The 25,905-nt window shown below is 47.7% G+C and overlaps 1 protein-coding gene across 10 annotated transcripts in view; it reads left to right on the top strand.

Annotated features, from left to right (window-relative positions):
- Positions 1-25,905, top strand: part of tafa5l (TAFA chemokine like family member 5, like) — a 46,944-nt gene that overhangs the window by 7,120 nt on the left and 13,919 nt on the right. For 9 of the 10 annotated variants that reach the window (XM_072713032.1, XM_023826726.2, XM_023826725.2 and 6 more), the window contains 2 exons: positions 5,181-5,330; positions 8,287-8,414. In XM_072713032.1, the coding sequence (XP_072569133.1) occupies positions 5,181-5,330; positions 8,287-8,414 (278 nt within the window). Of the gene's footprint in view, positions 1-4,074; positions 4,907-5,180; positions 5,331-8,286; positions 8,415-25,905 lie in introns of those variants that run through there. The other variant, XM_072713033.1, reaches the window with a different exon arrangement.

Raw genomic sequence — 25,905 nt, 5'->3', positions numbered from 1 at the left:
TGGAAAAAAACGTTGTAAAATAGGTTGTTAATCTCTCTGTTAAGACTCATTAATGCAGTGAGGATTCCCAGACTCTGTCATGGGCCAATTTTCTTTGGTCATTAATTAAATATGTAACCTCAGCAGGATCTGAAATTTGGATTTGGATCCATTTCTATAGCACAGATTTTATTTTGTTGCTATTTTCAATGCTGTTATTAATGTGATATTTTCCGTCTCGCATGCCAAGCATCTTACATTTGTCTTCTACCTCGGTCGGCGCTTTAGAAACTACAAAGCTTTTTTTTCCCCCAAGACAAGCTGCAGTATTATTTAAGTCTGGGTGGGATTTGAAAAAGTAAGTCTTGATTTCATCAACTCATAATTATTACTCTCTAACTCCAGTGTGACACAGCAGCCACTGGAGTCTGACAGCACAAAGGTAACGCATGAATAGGAACCTGAATGATCTTGTTTTGCCATATTTTTCAGATTTTGTCTGGCATGTCATTCATCTGTCTACCAGCTGCTTATCCTGGTCAGGGTCAGAGGGGGCCTGGAGCTTAGGCAGCACAGGGCACAGGGCTGGGGTACACCCTGGACGGGATGCCAGTCCTTCACAGGGCACAGGGCTGGGGTACACCCTGGACGGGATGCCAGTCCTTCGCAGTGCACAGGGCTGGGGTACACCCTGGACGGGATGCCAGTCCTTCGCAGGGCACAGGGCTGGGGTACATCCTGGACGGGATGCCAGTCCTTCGCAGGGCACAGGGCTGGGGTACACCCTGGACGGGATGCCAGTCCTTCGCAGGGCACAGGGCTGGGGTACACCCTGGACGGGATGCCAGTCCTTCGCAGGGCACAGGGCTGGGGTACACCCTGGACGGGATGCCAGTCCTTCGCAGGGCACAGGGCTGGGGTACACCCTGGACGGGATGCCAGTCCTTCGCAGGGCACAGGGCTGGGGTACACCCTGGACGGGATGCCAGTCCTTCGCAGGGCACAGGGCTGGGGTACACCTTGGACGGGATGCCAGTCCTTCGCAGGGCACAGGGCTGGGGTACACCTTGGACGGGATGCCAGTCCTTCGCAGGGCACAGGGCTGGGGTACACCCTGGACGGGATGCCAGTCCTTCGCAGTGCACAGGGCGAAGGACGAAGGACCAGTCAAAAGTTTGGACACATCCATCCGATGCATTTTAGATATATATTTATATGCAACATATATGGAATTATGGACTGACTAAAAAAAGGATTAAATTAAAATTGTTTGTTGGGGGGCAGCTCTGGGGTTGGTACTCAGGAGGTTGCCAGTTCAAATCCCTGTATGCAGCTTGGCATGTCCAAACTTTTGACTGGTAGCATACATTGACACACAAACCGTCATACACTACGTGCAATTCCGAGACCCCAGTTGGCCTAACTGCATGTCTTTGGACTGTAGGAGGGAGCCCACGCAACAGACGGAGAACATGCAAACTCCACCCACATCGAGCTGAGCTGAGATTCTAGCCCCCATCTCTGGAGGTGTGAGGCAATGACACTACCCACTGAGCTGAGGCGAATCATTTTTCAATAAAGATAATCAAAAGCCACTTCAGATTCATTATACATATAGTATAACTGGAATTGAAATAATGTGCATTTAGAGGCTAATCAACTGCTGTGGTGGCTATCTGTACCTGTGACCTGGAGGCTTACAGTATGTTACGTCTCTTAATTAAAATCACATTTTGGATAGTTGGTCGCACGCTTCCTGGAAAGTGGCCTAATTATTTGTACATGCAATCTGTGGACTTTTCTTGAGTACAGGGGGGAAATAAAATGCATTTTATTTACCTACACATTTCAATATACCAGTGTTTCCCAATCCAGTTCCCGGGGACTCACGGACAGCCCACATTTTTGCTCCCTCCCAGCTCCCTGCCAGACAGTCATCGTTTTTGCTCCCTGCCAGACAGTCATCATTTTTACTCCCTTCCAGACAGTCATCATTTTTGCTCCCTGCCAGACAGTCGTCATTTTTGCTCCCTGCCAGACAGTCCACATTTTTGCTCCCTACCTGGGCTCTTGGAGGGAGCAAAAATGTGGACTGTCCCTGGGGACCAGAATGGGAAGCACTGCTACAGTATATACACACATTTTCATTTTATGGGATGTGTAGGTGGGGGTGTTGCCTCAGCTTGGCTACACGCATGCCTGCACTGGAAAAGGTGTGAGTTACAGTTCTGCTTTTCATGCTGATTGGACAAAACGACAGGGATGATACCAGGATAAACACTGTAACTCTGACCTTTGGGAAACCTTTGAAGTGCCGCTTATGGCCGTGCAGTGGTGGCAGCTCCCGGCTGGCGACGACTCAGCCTGACGAGCTCTGTTTTATCTGTTTTGGCCCGTTCTCAGGCCCAGTGCTGTTCGGGCTGCGGGGGTGGGGGGGGGGGGAGGCTGGAGTGTCAGCAGATGTGGAGACAGGCCTGAGCGAGTGTAACCGCGGCGACGAATGTGATGACAGCTGTCAGAGGTCGGAGGCTGGCTTGAGGTTGCAAGGAGGGACCATCACTATGAGCGTGTGTGTTTGTGTGTATGTGGGAATCTCATGCTCATGCATGTACTTACACACACTGCTGCAGAGCTGTATGGACAGGCGTACACACACTGCTGCAGAGCTGTATGGACAGGCGTACACACACTGCTGCAGAGCTGTATGGACAGGCGTACACACACTGCTGCAGAGCTGTATGGACAGGCGTACACACACTGCTGCAGAGCTGTATGGACAGGCGTACACACACTCGGCACATTGCAGAGTCTCCCACAGCCTTCCTGGTAGACAGCCAAGAAAGGGCGTCAGGATCAGAGCTCTGCAGTGCCTGATGAAAGGCAGTAACTTACTGTGTACTTACTGACGCTCGCATTAATATTTTTTTAGGAGTATATAAGCATATTGTAGCCCTGGTGGGAAAGTGACAGTCACTCATTATGCAAACAGGAACATCCCACACGCACAGCGGAACATCATGGGGTCTTTGGAATTCCACCCACAAATGTCACCAACGCAGATGTACCTGGAGAGCCGAAATAACAACATTATTCTGCGCACTCACACAGGTGTGTGTGTGTGTGTGTGTATGTGTGTGCGCACGTGTGCATACCCTTTTTTAGTGGAGGCTAATATCTCTACAGTTGCTGCTCTCTGCATAGTTCCGTGTTAATGTCCCCTGTCCCTGTGGCTGTCGACCCTAAGGTACAATATCTGTCCTCATGCTCACATGCTCCTCGTTCCAAAGGGAGACAAACCCAAGTGCTATCGTTCGGAAAAGCAGTTGAAAACTTGTGTCAGATCGATTAAGCATGTGCCACGTGATGTAATGGTTGTCATAGCTTGGAGCACATTAAAAAAAAGACTTATTCTTCCTACAGCCCGCTGTAAACCAGCAGGATCATTTTTTCGGGGCTTATCGCATAAAAGCCGTTCATCTGTGAGCTGTTAAGACACAGAGAGGCCACTGAAATCTAATGGCATGGCCACCCACAGCCACCCAGGCAGCGGGCAGGTCTTTGCTGCTAGAGGAAGTGGGTGCAATGAAAGAACCCTGAACGGCATCCCCACTGGGGTTAATTCCCTTGTCGAACAACGTGGGTGTAAGTCCTTTTTCAAAGTGTTCACAGAGAGAGGTGACGTTAGCATGCTCTTGTCTCTCCCAAGTAGCTAAATTGGTCTGTTCAGTTTGGGCCAGATCCAGGCCAGCTTGGTGTAAAAGAGCTCCCCCATTCTCTCTCTCTCCTCCTCCCTCTCTCCTCTCTCTCTCTCTCACTACTTCTCTCTCTCTATTTCTCTCCTTCCCTCTCTCTCTCATTCTATCTCTCTCCTTTTTTTCTCCCTCTTTCATCCTTCCCCTCTCTCTCTTTCTTTATCTCACGCCCCCTCCCACTGTTTCTATCTCTCTCCCCCTCTCATTTTCTCTCTCCTTCTCCCCTTCCCTCTCTCTTCTTCTCTCTCCCTACCTCTCTCTTGTCTTTCCCCCTTCCCCTCTCTCTCCTTCACTATCTCTCGCTCTCTCTCACTCTCTTCTTCTCTCTCACTACCTCTCTCACATGCCCGTCCCTGTGGCATCTGGGGTGGCCTTGGTACATCACAGATGGCCAGATAAAGAGGAGGAGGAGGCAAAACAGGAACTGTGTGCTGCTCCACGTCCAGTACAGAGATGTGAGGATGTGTACCCAGTACAGAGATGTGAGGATGTGTACCCAGCAAAGAGATGTGAGGATGTGTGTCCGGCAAAGAGATGTGAGGATGTGTGTCCGGCAAAGAGATGTGAGGATGTGTCCAGAAGTGCTAAAGATGGAATCCCTATTCAGACACATTTAATTAATTAGTGAAGAGCCGTATTTGGACTGGAGCTCCAATTATCAAGTACATCTCCTGCCCCAAATTCCCGTTGGCTGTAAATTTAATGACGCTTTTCTCCCTGCAGTTACTGCAACATCAGAAAATAGTAATTACCGCTAGAGTCAGAATCGACAAGCACTTTTACATACTAGGAATTTACTTTGTGGTGCTGCAAAACAATCAAGGACAATCATGACAATATAATAAATAAATTATGAGCATAAAAATAAAATAGTACTGTATGCCTAGTGCAGGTAATACAACTTTATTTTTATTATTCTATTAATATTCTAGTTCCATGTCTTGCGCCTTCCGGGACAGGCTCTGGACCCGCCATGAAGCTGTATAGGACAAGTGGGTATAGAAAATGGATGGATGGATGTATGGATTAATACCCTATTTATTAGACTTCCTCCCATGAAGACCTTTTTTGCGGAGTGAAGCAGCAGTGGGACAGGGAGGCAGTGTCCAGGAAGGTCGGCATGAGCCTTCGCCAAGTCCCCCGCCTGGATTTTGTCACAGTGGACAAGTGGGGGGGTGAGTGAGTGGTGGTGGGGATGTTGTAGTGAATGCTGGATGAGTGGGTCCACGGCATGGAGCACACTTAGGGGGAAGAAGGGAGGCTGGTCAGCCTGGAATTCTGACCCTATGTCCACTCTTCTGTAACACTAAGCAGTAGCGTCCTGGGATCCAGTAAAAAGGTGTCCTTCTTTTTTTCCAGAAAGTCCACACGGGACTCAGTGAGACGGTCTGGTCCTCCTACAGCTCCTGCTTACCCCCCTGCTGACCGGCTATGCTCCTCCCCCCGCAGGTCAGCTGGCCGTGGGCACCTGTGAGATCGTGATGCTGAATCGCGACAGCAGTCAGCCACGGCGCACCATCGCTCGCCAGACGGCGCGCTGCGCCTGCCGGCGGGGCCAGATAGCGGGGACCACCCGCGCCCGGCCGGCATGCGTCGACGGTGAGAGCGCCTTTCAATTTCCGCCGGACCCATTCTATAAAGGGGTGTGAATTTCACAGGTAAATCTCAACGCTACCTGTCAAGTACCTGCAAACCCCGGAGTCACTTTCAATACCGCCGTAATCAAGTTTGCATGAGAACGGCATGTGACCAGAGAGGATCAGCCCTGCCTTGAATTGCATCAGAGGATATAATGAATTCTGCCCAGACTTAGTGGTGGCTGTCAAATAGGGTCGTGACCCTGGCGTGGTGGAGATCTACTATGTGTTTTAACCCCGTTGGGCAGGCACTGCTATGGAGCACTCAGACGATGCTAATTAACAGGACAGACCTATAATTACAGCAGCGGGAAATGGATTATTATTGGCTTTCCCCTGCTGCTTTCATGGTCCATTAATAGGGGGAGTTCATTAAAGCTGAACCTGTCGCTCAGAGGCACAGGGATGGGGGGGGGGGGGGGGGCAGGCATGGGACAGGGGCCACACTGTTCAAAGATGGAGCGTCATGAGGTGCGTCTACACCTGACATCGGCAGTGACGATTCGCGGGGGGGGGGGGTTGGATCCGTGGCCATGATTACCATGGCTCCCCCGAGGGGGGGCAGGAGGTTAGCAGATGGTCCTCGTACTTAGAAAAGAACGGTGACGGCGACCCTGCCCTGAGGGGGAAGTGGCTGAGCGTCTGTGTGACGCGGGCCCGAGCCGGGCACAGATGCTGGGGGCAGTGCTCTCTGCCTGGGGGGTCTGCACCGCACCTGAGGACCTGGCTGGGGGCCCCCGTGCTGGAAAGACCTCCCACTTTATACTGCCTGGCTGGCCCCCCTTCACTAAAAACAGGATCCTTATTGCCTCCAAAATTAAATATACATTAGCAAAATGCTGTTGATGCATGTGTTGCGTCTCCCAGGCAAAAATGGGCCATGAAATTGTTTAAGTAGGATGAGGGATGCTGCAGTCTTAAAGAGGGTTAACTGTACACACGCTTATTACTGGCTGTAGCACAAGGCCGGTAAACCTCCGGGGACCGGCGGGCCAGATACTACGCTTTAACACCCTTAAAGGGGAGGAACGCCAGCCCCCCCCCCCCAGCAGCTGCATAGGCAGGAATGCCCTGCAGAGAATAGGAGAAGCCCTAATGCTGTAATGACAATAGCCACGGCATAGATAGGAAATGGCTGTGAGAATAACAATTGTGGTGATGAAATAATTAATGATAATTATGTGGTGTCGTGACAGTGATATCATTCGAGAGCAGTGACAATCGTGCTAATTATAAGTACAGTGATTAGGGCCATTGTCTGCGAGATTGTTCTAGGCCAGAAACGGTGGGAGAAAATGACGTCGATTGTTAAACTTGAGATGGGGACGGCCGATACAGCGGCAGCTTAAGAAGCATATTCAGGTCTGACATAACGGGAGACACGCCGTCCCCTGGGGGTACTAGACCAGGTGTTAGGGGGCAGTCTTGGGAGGGGGGGGGGGGGGGGGCGGGGGAATGTCGTCAAAATGGTGACAGCTTTTAGGGAGAGATGTAAGACAAGCGAGGGAGGCTCTCCTTTCCTGAGGAAGTGTCCATCAGCGGACCTGTGGGGATAGAGTTGGAGTGGGGGATGGTGAAGATGGAGAGACACTGGGGTCTGCATCACCCAGCCGAGGTTCCTCTATGTTGTCTGGCCAGCTCCAGTGTTGAGGGGACGTGTCTGAGTGAGGGTGAGACAGGGAGCTGTGGCAGGCACTCGTGGGTGGGTAGGCAGGCGGGCGGGGGGGGGGCGGTCGTCACATCACCCACCTGCAGCAGAAGGTGGGCGGGGCTCTGTGCCACAGCAGGGCAGAGAGTCACACTTCAGGGCTGGAATGCATATTTTTCACCTCCCCATCTTTTATTCCAATATAATATATGTTCACTAACTAGTGCAGCTTTAGGATGATGCAAGACTATTGCGATAAGGGGAAAAAAAACCAAGTATTTTTGACTGAGCCTGCAATTTATACAGTCCAGTCTCTCCTAATAGACCTTTTCCTGACATAGACTGTCTGGGTGACCCAGATGAATGAGAGCATCAAGACTCTCGTCCTCATTATTTTTAATGAGGGTTTTGTGTGCTGGCGCGAATGTATGTCTGTGTGTAAGTTCTGTACATAGCGATTCACGGAGATTTGAGGGTGTAGCTGGAAGGGAGGAACCGTCAGCGTAAGTGCTGAATCAGGGGGACGGGAAGGTGATTTGTCTCAAGCAGCCGGTCTGCTATGATCAGCTTTAACGTATCAGTGCTTTTGCTCACAAGAGAGGCAATGTCACACATGTGATGAGAGGGAGATATTTTGGCGCAACCCCCCCCCCCCCCTACACACTCACACACACACCTCTCATTCTCCTCAATTCCCTGCTGGTCTGCGACATCATCCTTCAGTCCCTCAGCCTCCCCAGGACCCCAGGGAAGTGGGAACAGAGGTTTGCGAATTGCTGGCGAAAGGGGTGGTGCCCTTAGGAGCCCCCGCCGGCTGTGTTTCCCGGCCCCCTGGCTGCGTGCGGCACTGAAGGCAGCTGGCACTCGCCGGCCCGTATAAAACGGACCCTATGCTATCCCACAAGGCTGCTGGAGCGGCAACCAGACACGTCGAATGGTTCTCGCTCAGAACTTTTTGTCAAGATTGCGCAGGGAGAGCCGTTTCTGTACAGGTCTAAGTACTCACTACCCAGTTACATAAGTTGGCTGGAATACATGATTTTCATTGATAGTTTTTAATAATTTTTAACTTCCACAGGGGTCAGGCTATGTCATTGGTAAACATCCTGGTCAGGTAGTATGCTTGATGGCGACTGCTGTATGTCTGAGTGCATGCATACTTTTCTCATACATACATGCAGTATGTACTGCATTAACGGTCCCTCCACTGTTGGTCCCCAAGCCGGCTGCCCTCTGCCCGTCCCTGAATGTCCTCTCTCTCTGTCCGCAGCCCGCATCGTGAAGAGCCGGCAGTGGTGCGATATGGCTCCCTGCTCCGAGGGTGAGGTTTGCGGGCTCCTCTTCAACCGCTCCGGCTGGACCTGCACCAAGGGCGGGGGGCGTATAAAGACCGTCACGGTGAGGGGGCGGGGCTCTTCGCTCAGGTCCGCTTCCACCTTTGCCACTACTCATAACTGACATAGTGGTGTAATATCACAGTGCACATACTCTGGTCTCTGACTTCATGTGTAAATAAGCCATGAATGGAGAAGCCCAGCACGCACCCACTATCCAATGAAAACCATTGATGTCCTTTTGAACAATTGTCATCTTTTTCTGTATATGAAATATGCCCATTTTCATCTGTCTGTTGATAGCATTTGACATGTAATTGGCCAATGAAAAGATGTTTTATGAAGTCCTATATTTAACTAGTATTTATGTTTGTACGAGATAACATTTGTATTCAATGACATTGATTTAGGTTCATTTTGCAAAGTTCTTTCTGAGAAATTGTGTTTATGTTTTTTACATTCCAGAAATAATAGATTTTTGGAGATACATGTTTCTCATTGGACAGTGACGATATGGCTAATAGAATAGGGTCCTTGGAACATTTCAGGACAGGATGGCAAACCACAGGGCAGATATCGTTACTGTGAACGGCAGATTTATGAGGATAACATTTTTTCTTTTAAGTCGTAGTTGGGATCAGGTAAGGACACGACAATCACATGATCGTTTCAGCCAGGATAAAGGGGAAAGAAAGACTTATTGAGAGATTCAGTAAAATATTTTTACTGATTAACAGCCTGATGAACAACTAAGTCATTTCAATACTGAGGGCAGTGCTTAGTATTGTGGACGTGATAATGTGATGTAGGTCATATGGAAATTTATACCGGTTTGTTTGAGGGGCAGAAAGCAGCGCCGTCGAACCGGGCCGATATTTTTAGCGTCATTGTTGGCACGGATGTCGCTTTGTATTATTTATAAAGATCCTGCTGCTTTTAGCTTTGAATACATGCAGCATCTAGATAGGTACAACGACATCGCAGTCTAGCATAGTTCGGGAACACCTTGTGTGTCAGAAGCCAGCTTGTACAGCGGTTCCTCCCAAAGCCGGGTTTGAGAAAACCGGCTTAATGTGGTACTGGGGAAAGAGGCAGCTTCCCTTTTTTTCGGGAATCCTGGTGATGTCTTTTTTGATGTCAACGAAACGCGCGCTGCGCACGCGTGTGATGTCTGACTAATGAGATCTTCAAAAATGGTGCAACTGAACAAGCATCATGTCTTTGAGCTGTTCTATTTTAGTATTGCATTCTATTGCAACATTTGCATACATATTAAAATATCAATTTTGCCTTTGAGGATAGCAGGGAAAGATAGTTATCCACTGGATAGTACATCCAAAAAGTTTGATTTGTCACTATAACGATGAAATTATCAAAATGATTTTGGTTAAAGTACATAAGAGGTGAGGATCATGCACTGATTACAGTGTGTTGCCACACCCACCACACGACAGACCACCTCAGAGATGAGAACCTGAGCACAGCCATGCAGTGGGTGATACCTCAGCACCACACTAGCCCAAATGGGACAGTGTGAGTTTTTTCCAGTGGCTGGAGTGCCAATCCTGCCACCAACCCCCAAATTTCCCAGTTAGTTGGAGGACCTGCTTATAGGACTGGATGTAGATTAACATCATACTCAGGATGAAGCAATTGCAGGTTAAGGGCCTTGCTCAAGGGTCTAATGGAATAGAATCACTTCGGGCATTCACAGGATTCGAACCAGCAACCTTGCTGGTACAGATCCCTAGCCTCAGAGCCACCACTCCCCCTAAAGTACATACACTGCTTTCCATTTTTTAGCAATTGTCTTTCTAAGCCATATAAGATGTCTCTTGTTTGGATACTATCTGGGGCCTGGAGGGGTGGGACTCTTCAATTTCCCAGATCGTAAGATGTTCACATGAATCACTAAAATCCTAATATCAGAAAAGCTGCAGGTATAGTGGCCCAGTGTGTCTCCCCTTAAGGCACAAGTGAGCCGCAGCACAGCCGACGCAGAGCAATGCCATTTACAGGCTACTTTTTTGTAAACACTACTATGAATCAGTGGCACTCAGAATCTTCCACAAACACGGAGCAGGCAGAGCAACGGCTGAAACACAGCAATGCAGGCCGTCCCGTCAAACCTCACTGACTTTACGGTCAGTTTTCAGTCTCCTCCCGTCTCCTCCATTTGTCCCACAGCTGGCACCACTGTCCCTCATCGCCTAGTTAGTGGTGCCCAGCTACGCTCCGTTTGCACGAGCCCCGATAGCTGGCAGCGGCAGCGAGCAGCAGCGCCAGCGTTTCCGAGCCTCACGCAGGCCTCAGAATGGACTTCACCCTGTGCTCCGCTGCATCACATCTCCGCTTAATTGAGTGCTGTGGTGCAACAATCACATCCATTTCTGTCTTGGAAAGATTGGATGCGATCAAACATCTCTTGCTGCTTTCGCTTTTACTCCCACCTGCCACCTGTTTCTGCCCATTTATTTGTCATTTTCCCCTTTTTAACTCAGTTGCCTACGGCACTTACGTGCCAGGAAGTATCGGCAGAGCGTTCTGTACACATTTTCAACACACGCCCAGCAAATTTTACCATCCGTGAAATTTTTGTACAACGTAAACTGATCCTTGAACATCAAAAGGATGCGAACCTGTACTCTACAGGGTCACTGGGAATGAATTGTGGACCGTGCCGCTCCAGAACCCCCCTAAAAATTTGGCATTTTCTTTTAGTGATGTCTTCTGCTCATATAACATCTAACTTCAATGAAACATCCATTATCCTCTTTAATACCCTTAATAACTCCTTAAAAAAAACCTCTTTGGGTGATTTGATGATGTAGTGTAACTAAAAAGGTTTTGCTTTTTAATGTGAAATTGCAAAGAGTTTGAAAATATCAAGATTGCTTTTCCCCGGGAGTGAGTGGTAGGCATTTGACTGAAGTAGCCACAATGAAGCTGCTTTGTTCTACTCATTATCGACTCGTAATTAAAGGTTTAGAGCGTCTATCAGTACAATAAAAACACATTCAGTGAATTTGAGGAGCCTGAATTACAATGAGTTGTGCCTGTGGATTGATATTGTGGCTTGTTGGTTAGCACTATGGGATTGGTGGTTTGAGTGGGGGCCCTGCAGTGGACAGGCATCAGTCACGTACCCTGTGTCTCCTGTGGTAGGTCCCAGGCTCACAGTGACCCAGTGTTGGTAAGTCATTATGAACGGTAGGTGGATGTATACACTATATTGCCAAAAGTATTGGGACACCTGGCTTTACACACACATGAAATTTAATGACATCCCATTCTTAATACATAGGCTTTAATATAGAGTTGGCCCACCCATCACAGCTATAACAGCTTCAGTTCTTCTGGGAAGGCTGTCCACAAGGTTTAGGAGTGCGTTTGAATTTTTGACCATTCTTCCAGGAGAGCATCTGTGAGGTCAGACACTGATGTTGGACGAGAAGGCTTGGCTCGCAGTCTCCACTCTAATTCATCCCAAAGGTGTTTTATCAGGTTGATATCAGGGCTCTGTGCAGGCCAGTCAAGTTCCTCCACACCAGACTTGCTCATCATTGACTTTTGTGCACTGGTGCTGTCATGGTGGAACAGGAAGGGGCCATCCCCAAACTGTTACTACAAAACTGGGAGCATGAAATTGACCAAAAATACTTTGAATGCTGTAGCACAGTTTCACTTTCACTGGAACTAAGGGGCCAAGCCCAACCCCTGAAAACAACCCCACACCATAATCCCCCCTCCACCAAACTTTACACTTGGCACAATGCAGTCAGACAAGTAACGTTCTCCTGGTAACCGGCAAACCCAGACTCGTCCATTGGATTGCCAGATAGAGAAGCGTGGTTCGTCACTCCAGAGAACACGTCTCCACTGCTCGAGTCCAGTGGCAGTGTGCTTTACACCACTGCATCTGACACTTTGCATTGCACTTGGTGATGTAAGGCTTGAATGCAGCTGCTCAGCCATGGAAACCCATTCCATGAAGTTCTCTATGCACTTTTCTTGAGCTAATCTGAAGGCCACATGAAGTTTGGAGGTCTGTAGCTATTGACTCTGCAGACAGTTGGTGACTTCTGCACACTGTGCCCCTCAGCATGCGTTGTCCCCGCTCTGTGATTTTATGTGGCCTATCACTTTATGGCTGAGTTGCAGTTGTTCCCGATTGATTCCACTTTGTTAAAATACCACTAACGGTTGACCATGGAATATTTAGTAGCGAGGAAATTTCATGAATGGACTTATTGCACAGGTGGCATCCTATCACGGTACCACGCTTGAATACACTGAGCTCCTGAGAGTGACCCATTCTGTGTTTGTAGAATCAGTCTGCATGCCTAGGTGCTTGCTTTTATACACATGTGGCTATGGAAGTGATTGGAACATTTGAATTCAATGATGTGGAGGGGTGTCCCAATACATTTGGCAATGTAGTGTCGTTCTGAGCGTTTTTGTTTTATGGAACACCAGGTCTTTCAATAAATATAAAACCTGTCATAGATCACAGTTAAAAGCAAGATTTGAGGGGTTTTTTTTCCCCCTCAAAGGTTCTTCAGTTTTTTTGATAAGGAGCAGATTCTGATTCAGGTTCTACTGATGTTCTCTAGTCCTAAAGTTGTGTTGTTTGTTTTGGGTATTTGTGCACTGGTGCTGTCATGGTGGAACAGGAAGGGGCCATCCCCAAACTGTTACTACAAAACTGGGAGCATGAAATTGACCAAAAATACTTTGAATGCTGTAGCACAGTTTCACTTTCACTGGAACTAAGGGGCCAAGCCCAACCCCTGAAAACAACCCCACACCATAATCCCCCCTCCACCAAACTTTACACTTGGCACAATGCAGTCAGACAAGTAACGTTCTCCTGGTAACCGGCAAACCCAGACTCGTCCATTGGATTGCCAGATAGAGAAGCGTGGTTCGTCACTCCAGAGAACACGTCTCCACTGCTCGAGTCCAGTGGCAGTGTGCTTTACACCACTGCATCTGACACTTTGCATTGCACTTGGTGATGTAAGGCTTGAATGCAGCTGCTCAGCCATGGAAACCCATTCCATGAAGTTCTCTATGCACTTTTCTTGAGCTAATCTGAAGGCCACATGAAGTTTGGAGGTCTGTAGCTATTGACTCTGCAGACAGTTGGTGACTTCTGCACACTGTGCCCCTCAGCATGCGTTGTCCCCGCTCTGTGATTTTATGTGGCCTATCACTTTATGGCTGAGTTGCAGTTGTTCCCGATTGATTCCACTTTGTTAAAATACCACTAACGGTTGACCATGGAATATTTAGTAGCGAGGAAATTTCATGAATGGACTTATTGCACAGGTGGCATCCTATCACGGTACCACGCTTGAATACACTGAGCTCCTGAGAGTGACCCATTCTGTGTTTGTAGAATCAGTCTGCATGCCTAGGTGCTTGCTTTTATACACATGTGGCTATGGAAGTGATTGGAACATTTGAATTCAATGATGTGGAGGGGTGTCCCAATACATTTGGCAATGTAGTGTCGTTCTGAGCGTTTTTGTTTTATGGAACACCAGGTCTTTCAATAAATATAAAACCTGTCATAGATCACAGTTAAAAGCAAGATTTGAGGGGTTTTTTTTCCCCCTCAAAGGTTCTTCAGTTTTTTTGATAAGGAGCAGATTCTGATTCAGGTTCTACTGATGTTCTCTAGTCCTAAAGTTGTGTTGTTTGTTTTGGGTATTGTTCTGGCTCTGAGCTCAGGGTATTCTGTATGTTATTTAGAGTTTTTATAATATTTAGAGAAGCAGTATACAGTGTGGAGTTAGAAGCATGAGTGAGCATAACATTCTGTCTGTGTGCTGCTCACGGGGTCCTTGTAGCCCCGGGTCGGTGGGCATATATGAGTCAACAGAGGTGTAAAACATTTGTCCTGAAGTGCTGCTCATTTCTACTGGGAAATCTTCTAGCTCACAGTCTTGTTTGGCCAGAAGTCACAGTGATAGGGACCTTTTAGACAGTCTAACCTCACCAGTGCCTTAGGGGACTGATTTTGCTCCTGGGCTGAGAGGCTGCATTGCTGGTTACTGATGTCCCAAGTCCTGTTTTCTAATGCACTTTTCTAGGTCATCAGCAGCTATTGACATGGTCTCTGTGGTGAAGGCACTCAGCACAATTCTGTGGGCTTTTCACTAATAAAGCACACTTACCGCCTACACTTTTAACTTCCATTTTTTCTATTTAGCACCACGATGAACATTATTTCCCTAGAGTGCTTAACATTAGATGGATTGACAATATTATGAATTGTCCAGAAACAATTAACATTAGTAATTGTAATCTTTTCAGATATCCTCTTAGACCAGGGTGATCAAGACAGTTTTCTCTTATGTAGACAATTTTTGTGGCCTTTGTGATAGCAGCAAGTGCCAAATAAATAGCAATTATAGTCCACTCGGTGTCACTGAAGAATTAATTAGACCCCATAGCTCTGTAATGCTAAGGGAAGAAGCCCCCAGATTTCTTGGAGATGGGGCGGGGGGTTTCCTTGGAAGCCGTCAACAGTTTATGCAGTTTGTAAAGCTGTCTCACTGCATTATGACTTCTGTGTTGTTGTACAGAACTGTATGTATCTTTGCAAGTAAACCTGACTGGTGTGTGTGTGTGTGTGTTAATATGCAAATTTCTCTCCAACATTTGTGTCTGGTCATTAAAGTTTAAATGACCTAAGATGAGTCTAAATGTTGATGCTTGCTGTGTAGTGTCTTTTAAGTATGTGTGTGTTGTTGTGAGTGATGGTACTCCGTTCGCCCTTACATGCACCTGTGGTTGCAGGTGTGTGTGATTTGTTTGTGTGGAGATGCATTTTTCTTAAATGCCTGTGGTCCTACACATCCCAGTGCCAACTACCCTGCATCCAACTTAGCTGTCTTTGAGATTCTGGATATGCAGGAGTTCACTGCCTATTTTATAACTGTGAGATGGTCTTCAATATGAGCATAGAGAAGGCAACATGTGTGTTACGGTGAGTCCGTATGAATTGTTGTGGAAAAACTATGTGGATCTTTCATATAGAGTTTGTGGAGAGTCTGGGGGGGGATTTAATCATAGTGGGTGGCCATCTGGCTGGGATTCCTGTGGTTTTCTTCTGACATCCAACCCTAGTCCTAGGGCTGAGCGATATGGCAAAATATTTTATTACAATAATTTCTTTTCATATCAGTTGATATGGAAAATTATCATGATATGATGAAAGTCATTATTTCTTTACTGCAAGGTTCTGTTTTTCATAAAAATTTCATTCAGGTTCCCCTTAAACACATTCAGAATATGGTTTGCCGATGTGTTTTCTCTCTGTTGGCCTTGCAGCTCCAGTTTCCCTATGCTGGCAGAGTTGCCATCTGTCCCGTAGTGAGAAATAAAATGCTGCATCTCATTTTGAACCAATGCAGGACCGCATTTCTTCAGATTGAAAGTGAAAACCCTAAAAGTGGAAACTGTAATTGATGGTGTCTGTGACTGTAAGCGCTTGCATTCTATATGGTCTGCTGGATGGTAGTGCCTTGAGTGGTGAAATAGGTTTGTAGTATTTCCAGTTTTAGTTGGCAAGAGTTTTCAGCAGAGTTTACAATATACAGCGCCACTCTGTTATGTGTTGCCACACCGCCACACCTCTGACGTGTTTTTGCCTTGCTTATCTCCTTTTTAAAGAGATGTTGTGGCTGCTGACTTGACGTTTCCTCTGAGGGAGCACTCGTCTCTCCATGATATTACCTAAACATTACCAGGCGGGGTGCTCCACTAACTCAGTCAACCTTGCTGGGCGTTTGCTGGCCATAGGTTGTCCATTCTTAAAACACTACCATGTGATTGGCTGGAATTGCATTCATTTCTGTGATATGATAGGTTGATATGTGATGTCAAGCAATATGTGTGATTTAGAAGTTACTTGTTTTCTTATTGTTTAAATTTTAATCGACAGTAAGTCAGCATGTCGTTTATATTGCTCAGCCCTACCTAGAGCCTAGAGGTGAGGCGAACGCTGCCAGAGCTAACCTGCTAATGGAGTTTACCCATGCAACATATTGAACACCAGCCAGCTATTAATACAGATCACTCAGCAAGGCCCCCAAACAAACTGGCAATTTGTCTTCACTAGAAAGCTGCTGAGAGGTTCAGAGATTGTATTCTCTGGAGCTGGACTTCTGCCAACTCTTATGAGGTAGATGTAAGTAAAGACAAGTGCAAAGGTAATGAGATATAACAATGCTAAGTAATGAAGGAGCATGGTGTTTTCACCCCCACAGCAATGCAGGGCGCAGGGAGACAGACAGCACTCCTATCAATTATTTCTTTTCACATTATACCTTGAACCGCTAATGAGATGATAAGTGGAAGGGAAGCGTCAAGTGAGAGAAAAGCAGGAGGCTGATGTTCTGTGTATGAGTGATGGAAATTAGGGGCATATGGAGGGGACCTTGTAAGACTAGCCTTCTCGGAGAATAAATCCCATTAAGGAGACGAACCCTGCCTGGCGACAGTGGAGGGTGGCTGTGGAGGCAGCAGATGACTGGGTTTATCACTGCACACGTTCGGGAGGATCCTCTGTTTCCCCTCCCTGGAGAGCTGAAGTGTGACTGTGACCCCTGCCCTGATATATCAGTGGTGCATCACCTTCTGTCACAAACACCTCATTAAATAATAATTTAAAAAATCAGAAAATTATCTACCTGTGAAGGCTCAGTGGGTATCAGTTAAGCTCTCCGTCCCATCCCCAGGGTTGCGGCATTTATCCCCATGGCAGCCTCTGTGTGTGTGAGGTTTACACATCTCCTCCTGGTTCCTTCTGTGTGCAAGAGGTTTACACATCTCCTCCTGGTTCCTTCTGAGTGTGTGAGGTTTACACATCTCCTCCTGGTTCCCTCTCTGTGTGTGAGGTTTACACATCTCCTCCTGGTTCCCTCTGTGTGTGAGGTTTACACATCTCCTCTTGGTTCCTTCTGTGTGCAAGAGGTTTACACATCTCCTCTTGGTTCCTTCTGAGTGTGTGAAGTTTACACATCTCCTCCTGGTTCCCTCTCTGTGTGTGAGGTTTACACATCTCCTCCTGGTTCCCTCTGTGTGTGAGAGGTTTACACATCTCCTCCTGGTTCCCTCTTTGTGTGTGAGGTTTACACATCTCCTCCTGGTTTCCTCTGTGTGTGAGAGGTTTGCACATCTCCTCCTGGTTCCTTCTGGGTGTGTGAGGTTTACACATCTCCTCCTGGTTCCCTCTGTGTGTGTGAGGTTTACACATCTCCTCCTGGTTCCTTCTGGGTGCTCCGGTTACCACACAATGACATGTGATGATGTGGGCTGGTATCTCTAAAGCGCCCTAAAATCATAATGATAAACGATAAATCCTTTATTTGCCTATTGTGCAAGTATGGATACAGGTACATTACAATTCTTCTCCTCGCCTCTCCATAGCTTGGGGGTTACAGTACAGGGTCAGCCGACATGCAGAGCCCGTGCAGCTGGGGGTTAAGGGCCTTGCTTAACTATGTAACTATTCTACCAAGGCTGGCACTCAAACCTGCGATCGTCCCATCACAGACATAGAGACAAGGCTGATTTGCACTTCTGTGTCGATCCTATGCCATAACATACGCAGTCAAGAGCATTTATATTTGTGTACTGGTGTGTCTGTGTCACTTAGCAATTACACCGCCAAAACACTAGGTGATGCATAGTTTGGGATACAGCGTTTAATGTCTTCCCACCCTGCGATATATTCAATTGTTGAATTGCACAATTGAAAGAGAAAAAAGCAAACATTTAACAAAGTGTGCTGCATTGGTGTGGCTTGTGCTGCATTGGTGTGGCTTGTGCTACATTGGTGTGGCTTGTGCTGCATTGGTGTGGCTTGTGCTGCATTGGTGTGGCTTGTGCTGCATTGGTGTGGCTTGTGCTGCATTGGTGTGGCCTGTGCTCATGTTTAATCAGGGAAGGTGAAGAAGGATGAGCCATGAGACACAGGACAAAGAAGGTCTATTTGTTTTCACAGGTAGACAGGGTTAGCCACCAAGCAAAAGTAAGAACTGGCTGCAGTTTGGCTAAAGGGGGGGTAATTTAGTAAAAAAAATAGATTCAGCCTTAGGTGCAGTTTTAGCGTGTGGAGAGAGGAACCAAAAGAGACATGACAATTACAGATGATGATACCAACATCACAATTTTTGTTCATATCTGTAGGAAATCACAGAGAATTATACCGACACAGAGAATGGGGCAGGTGGAATGCAGCCCCCCCCCCCCACACACACACACACACATTTTTCAAATGAAAATTAGGGGTGTGCAAAGCAGCCGGTATTTGTATCTGTATTTGTATTTGTTGAGGGGGGAAAAGTATTTGTATTTGTATTCGTATTCGAGTAAAATTCAAAATAGGCGTAAAAATCCAGTTTTTTTGCGTTGCACTTCTAATTTACGCTATAGTGTAAGTATTCTTTAATTATATCCATTATAATAATTATGGATATGCAGTAGACAGAGTAACTTAAACGTACCATATAACTCCTACAAGTGCATACAATTTGACACAACTACACAAGCATTGTTTTAACCTTTTTAACCAAACGTTAACGTTACTCTGTCAACAGCCTATTGTCTAAATTACCGAGCTAACAGAGCTACGTAAACAGAGCGAACATGAGAGCACCTGACTGCAGACGTCAATAATGCAGCGTAATGGAATAATCTCCCGATCAAACTCTGCTTCCCGAAAGTTATAAACTGCCTCCGGAACCCAGTTAAGGTACAAAAATCTATTCAACAAAAATAGTGATACAGTTAAGTCTTTTTTCGCTCAGCCGAGCCTTCTCTGTTGCTGTGTGGAGCAGCCTGTGTCAGTCACCTCTTTTACTCCCCCCCCCGACTCCTGAACTCACTCACTCACTCACTCATCCGGGTATGCACTGCGGTCTCAAGAGGAAACGCAGCTTTTTGATATAAAGTTTTTCTTGTTCACGAATACAAGTATTTGTTCGAAATAAGTATTCGTAAAAAACACATTATTTGTGCCTTTCCGAATACCGTATTCGGGTTCGGCTCCACCCCTAATGAAAATATTTGCAAAACTGAACCAGTATTGATTAACAAGTAACAAGTATTTTTTTTTATTTATTGCTGATTGTGTTTAGAGTACAGTCAGCCAGTACTGCAGCTCTCTTTATTGTGACTCTGTTATCATTTTACTTTATATATGTTTCAAGTTAATGCAGCATTTTCTATTGCAAGTCTTTATCGCTTGACCACTTCACTGACCTGTGGTCCCATCTGGCCTTTAGGAAACAGCATGAACCTTTATCATAATATCGGAAAATCTTAAATCGAAGCCCAAGGGTGGTTTACCCTGGACTTTACCCCTCTCTGCTTTACATTTTATCCCTAATTGGCTCATTGAGTCCATAGCTCTGGCTAATTGCTCTAAATTACCCATGTGTTTGAATTGCACTGTGATGGATGATTCGGAGCCTCGTTCTAAAGCCGCAGGACGCAGGCTGTCCGGGAAGAGGACTGTGCGGTGGCGTGTGGCTGGCGGCCAGCCTGGAGCGAGGCCCTGATCTCATCTGGCGTCTTCTCCTGACTGCACATTGTCAGGGCGGAGGGTCGTCCTGCCAGGTGCTCACCTTAATGAACCCCCTCCCCCCAGATCACCTGGCCCCTGGAGGACGTTCTCTATCAGGTGTTTCCTTCATACCAGAACCTGAGCCAGCATGTGGAGGGAGGGGCCCAGTTTGTTATTTCTTCGCCATTCCTTGCTGCTCTGTCCTTTGTTTGATGCCCACAAACGTCCTGCAGCAGAGCAGGTGGACGGCTTTGGATTGTTGAGAGTGCGGCACCCTTTTCTCATTGTCCTTCATGGCGTGATTTGATCCCCTCCCTGCCGCGACTGCTGCGCTCCGTGTGTGTTGGTGTGGGGAGGCGAGAGGGCAGCCGTCGTTTTAATGTACAAAGCACAGCTCTGCTGCCAACTCCATCATATCCCTTTGTGCAGGAAACGCTGATGCTCAGAAAGGGGAAAACAAGGTTTCTGAGCTGAGAAAAAATCAGCAGTCAAACTGAATAGCCTGCAGTGCACGTACTGCTCACAGCATTGGAAATATTTGACCTCCTGTCTTCTCTTCTGCCCTGTCCAGACCATCTCACCACTCTTGTTTTGAAATGCAGGAAGCCGAATCGAATCGGCTGTGCATGACCGTAGGGGCACATCCCAGCCCCGATTTTATTTGCGTGTTTCAGTCAAGGTTTCAGTGCTTTTCACATGGAAATCAGGTAAACACAGATCCACAATTTTAACCATAGATCTTGAGAAGTATTTTAAAAGTAACAGAATATGCAGAATTGTTTTGAATTCTTTTAACCTGAGCAGTTTGCAGCTAAACCCCTAAACAGATGTCATCCATCCATCCATCTATCATCCATCCACCTACCTATCCATCATCTAGCCACTTCCATATCCTGTCGTGGGTACATACCCTTTTGCTCACACACACACACAATGCATTATGGGCAATGTAGAGGCGCCAGTTAGCCTAAGGGATGACAACGCTGAGCGATATAGGAAGAAGCTGCAAACTCCACACACGTTTAAAAACAGCCATGCCTTACGCTCTTTGGGGCATTTCCTAAATGTGCTAAAATGAAGACTTTTTGGTAATTTTCATTGTAATTTAATGAAATTACAACAATGAACTAAATTTGACTTTTTATTCGGATATTCCAATAATCTAACCCTTTCCCTACAGTGTTTTTATTAAATCTGGAGTCTAGTTTAAAATGAAAGGTATGATAATTGGTAATTGAAGCTTTTGTTTTATTGTTTTCCAGTGTCTGTAAATAGCTTTAGACTCACACAATAATATTTAACCTGCTAGCTTTTACCCTGTGCCTCTATGGCTTTATACCATGGTTACTCTATCTGGAGGGTGCAGTTAGACCCCACCATTAGAATCCTAATGTTATAAGCACTTTTCATTGTACTCCAAGGGAAATATTGTCAAATGTGATGGAAATAAGTGAACATCCATCTGGTAATGATGGATTACTTCAGTTTTACAGCCAGTCATATGATGTGATTGTGTAAAATGGACAGCTATCATCACACCTGTCTTTTTAATTGAATAGGCTTTTGTTTTTATCTCGAAATGGAAGAACCTTCTGAGCAGCTGCCTGTATTAATGTACAGGGTGCATGTGTGACAGCACTGTGGTCAGGCTCAGTCACACACCCGTCGCCCCGTTATTATGCCCAGGTCTCCAAATGAACGCCCATGCCTTCCAGCAAAGCTCCAATCTGCATTATGTGATTCATTAGCTTCATTAGAAGGGATTTATTTCCCTCCCTCTGATTACCCGGCCTCCTTGGGGAGAAAATACTTCATTTTTAGTCTCGAGTTGGAGTTGACAACCATCTTTTTTGTATCCTGATAAAACATGTGGCAGAAAATGAATAGATAAGAATTCTGAATAAAGCTTGCAGCTCTCTGTGACGGTATTTGCACCCGTGATTCATGGGGTGTCATGTCTGTCGCTTCTATGTGTACATTTTAAGAAGTATGGCTCATAATGGTGAAATGCATGTGTGATCCCATACACGCATCAAGACATGCCAGACATGCATGTGAGATCCCATACACGCATTAAGACATGCCAGACACGCATGTGTGATCCCATACATGCATTAAGACATGCCAGACTTGCATGTGTGATCCCATACACGCATTAAGACATGCCAGACTTGCATGTGTGATCCCATACACGCATTAAGACATGCCAGACACGCATGTGTGATCCCATTCACGCATTAAGACATGCCAGACACGCATGTGATCCCATACACGCATTAAGACATGCCAGACTTGCATGTGAGATCCCATACACGCATTAAGACATGCCAGGCATGCATGTGTGATCCGATACACGCATTAAGACATGGCAGACATGCATGTGTGATCCCATACATGCATAAAGACCTGCCAGACATGCATGTGAGATCCCAGACATGCATTAAGACATGCCAGACATGCATGTGAGATCCCGTACATGCATTAAGCCTTGCCAGCCATACATGTGTGATCCCATACATGCATTTAGACATGTGTAATGCCATAAACACATTTAGACAAGCCAGGCATGCATGTGTGATCCAATACACGCATTAAGACATGCCAGACATGCACGTGTGATCCCATACACGCATTCAGACATGCACGTGTGATCCCATACACGCATTCAGACATGCATGTGAGATCCCATACACACATTTTGTTGTGGAAGCAAGAAGACGGACACTGACGCGGCAAGCTGTAAGTCCTGATCGTTTATTATTTTCTTCTGGTAGGAAGATCAGAAGTTCCCAGAACCAAGCCCGAGAGCGTGGCTGAAACTCAGGCGGGGAGGCAGGTCGATCGGCTTCGGTACAGACGGGGAAGAGGCGAAAAACACGGTCGGAAATCCAGGCAGGGATCGGGCGATCGGCGTCGGTCCAGAAAGGGGCAAAGACGAGAAACACAGTCAAGGGTCCAGGCAGTGGTCGGGCGATCGGCGTCAGTCCAGAAAGGGGGCAGGCAGAAACTCGGAGTCTAGAAAACGTAGCAGAGGTCAGAACACAGGGAAACACACACCGGAAAAAACGCTCGAACTCAGGGCAAACCATGAAGATCTCGCACTGATCAGAGAGCCGAGTTGCCTGATATAGTAACACCGAAACTGGGGAAAACGAGACACAGCTGGGAGAAGAGTGTCAGAAACGGGAGCAACCGGTACGGCCAGAACAACTGGTTGACAGGACGCAAACACCTCGGGGAAGCCCTATCGACCGGGATCCCCGGAGGGGCGTGGCTGAGACGACGAAGAGGGTTCCCTAGTGCTATCCATGACAGTACCCCCCCCCCGACAACCGCCTCCAGGCGGACGAGACGGGAGGTCAGGACGACGACAATGAAGGTCCGCTATCAACGAAGGATCAAGAACAAAACGGGCCGGCACCCAGGAGCGTTCCTCTGGGCCATAACCCTCCCAGTCCACCAGGTACTGGAGACCCCGTCCCCTGCGGCGCGCATCCAACAGACGGCGGACTGTGAACACCTCGCCTCCATCCACCAACCGGGGCGGGGGCGGAGGCAGACTCGGGGAAGCCAGAGGACTGGTCGCATGAGGTCGAAGCAGAGACACATGAAAAGCCGGATGGATGCGCCGCATGGAGCATGGAAGCTGCAACCGCAACACTGAGGGACTAACCACCTTAGAGACTGGAAATGGACCAACAAAACGAGGGGCCAGCTTACGGGACTGGACGTGTAGAGGTAGGTAACGGGTGCTCAACCAAACCTTCTGCCCAACCCGGTAGACAGGTGCGCGTGACCGGCGTTTATTCGCATAACGTTCCATCCGTGCTCTGGATCGAAGCAACGAAGAACGGGCCAGGCGCCACGTGCGACGACAGCGTTGCAGGAACCGATGCACCGCAGGTACCGTGACCTCTTCTTCTAGGGCCGGAAACAGAGGAGGCTGGTATCCCAGGCAGCACTGGAAAGGAGACAACCCTGTAGCAGACACAGGTAGGGAATTGTGTGCATATTCAATCCAAGAGAGGTATCTACTCCATGAACTGGGAGAGTCAGAAGCCAGACAGCGCAACATGCGCTCCAAATCCTGGTTGGCACGTTCCGTCTGACCATTAGTCTGAGGGTGAAAACCTGAAGACAAGCTTGCGGTGGCACCGAGTAACTTGCAGAACTCCTGCCAAAAACGAGACACGAACTGAGGACCCCTGTCGGAAACAATGTTAGTAGGCAAGCCATGAAGCTTGAATACATTGTCGACCAGTAGTAGAGCAGTCTCACTTGCAGAAGGGAGTTTAGGGATGGGGATAAAGTGAACAGCCTTGGAGAATCGGTCAACCACCGTAAGAACGCCTGTGTTCCCCGCTGATATAGGAAGGCCAGTCACGAAATCCACAGCAATGTGTGACCAGGGTCGCCGAGGAACAGGTAGGGGTTGCAATAGACCAGCTGGGGACCGGGACGGAGTCTTGTTTCGCGCACAAACCTGGCAAGCAGCGATGTAGCTCCGAACGTCCCGAAGCATTGTGGGCCACCAAAAACGTTGCTTAAGGAGGGCGACAGTTCCCCGAACTCCTGGGTGGCAAGCTAAGAGAGACGCATGTCCCCACTGGAGTGTTCGAGAACGTAGAAACTTGGGTACGTAGAGCCTGTTTGGAGGCCCCCCTGCAGGAGGACGGAAGAATCGCTGGACTGCCTGGACGGCCTCCTCAATACCCCAGGCTACGGCTCCGATGAAACGGCTGGGAGGCAGGATGGGACCGGGGTCGTCATTACGAGTCTCCCCCTCGAACTGACGAGAAAGTGCGTCCGGCTTGCCGTTCTTCGCTCCTGGTCTAAATGAAAACAGAAAGTGAAAACGAGCAAAAAACAGAGACCACCTAGCCTGGCGGGCATTCAGGCGTTTAGCGGTGCGTAAGTACGCGAGGTTCTTATGGTCGGTCAAGACCAGGAACGGATCCGTTGTCCCCTCCAACCAGTGCCTCCATTCCTCCAGAGCCAGCTTCACCGCCAGCAGTTCACGGTTACCGATGTCGTAATTTCTTTCGGCCGCCGACAGTTTACGGGAAAAAAAGGCACAGGGGTGCACCTTGTTATCCTCAACGGAGCGCTGGGATAAAATGGCCCCAACTCCTGAACCCGAGGCATCTACCTCGACGATGAACTGGCGAGACGGATCAGGTAACTGCAAAATGGGAGCAGATGTAAACGTATTCCGTAGGTTAGTGAAGGAGTCTTGGGCAGCAGGAGTCCACTGGAAAGGAACCTTGGACGACGTGAGAGCCGTGAGAGGAGCAGCTACCATACTATAACCCTGGATAAAACGTCGGTAAAAATTAGCGAACCCTAAAAAACGCTGCAGATCCTTCCGTGTGCGAGGCTGCGGCCATTGACTGACCGCCCTCACCTTGGCGGAATCCATTCTGACCGTGCCCTCTGCAAGAATGAAACCCAAAAAGGAGATGGTGTGTTGATGGAACTCACACTTCTCAGCTTTCACGAATAAACCATTCACAAGGAGCCTCTGCAGGACCTCGCGTACATGCTGCACATGATCCCTCTCATTCCGGGAAAAAATCAGTATGTCATCCAGGTACACGAACACGAAGCGGTTAAGCATATCCCGAAGGACCTCGTTGACCAGGTTCTGGAACACAGCAGGAGCATTAGTAAGCCCAAAAGGCATCACCAGATACTCATAGTGACCAGTGGGCGTGTTAAATGCTGTCTTCCACTCGTCACCCTCCCTGATCCTGATAAGATGGTAGGCGTTCCTCAAGTCCAATTTCGTGAAGAACCGTGCCCCCTGTAACTGATCCAGAACAGAAGATAACAACGGCAGGGGGTAACGGTTCTTAACAGTAATCTCATTCAAGCCCCTGTAATCAATACAAGGGCGGAGCGAACCGTCCTTCTTGCCAACGAAAAAGAAACCCGCCCCCGCGGGTGATGAGGATGGTCGAATTATGCCAGCTGC

Source organism: Paramormyrops kingsleyae, chromosome 6 (assembly GCF_048594095.1).
Source record: "Paramormyrops kingsleyae isolate MSU_618 chromosome 6, PKINGS_0.4, whole genome shotgun sequence".
Classification (NCBI taxonomy): domain Eukaryota; kingdom Metazoa; phylum Chordata; class Actinopteri; order Osteoglossiformes; family Mormyridae; genus Paramormyrops; species Paramormyrops kingsleyae.
The sequence above is the reverse complement of the archived record's forward strand: the minus strand, read 5'-3'. Positions and strand labels throughout refer to the sequence as shown.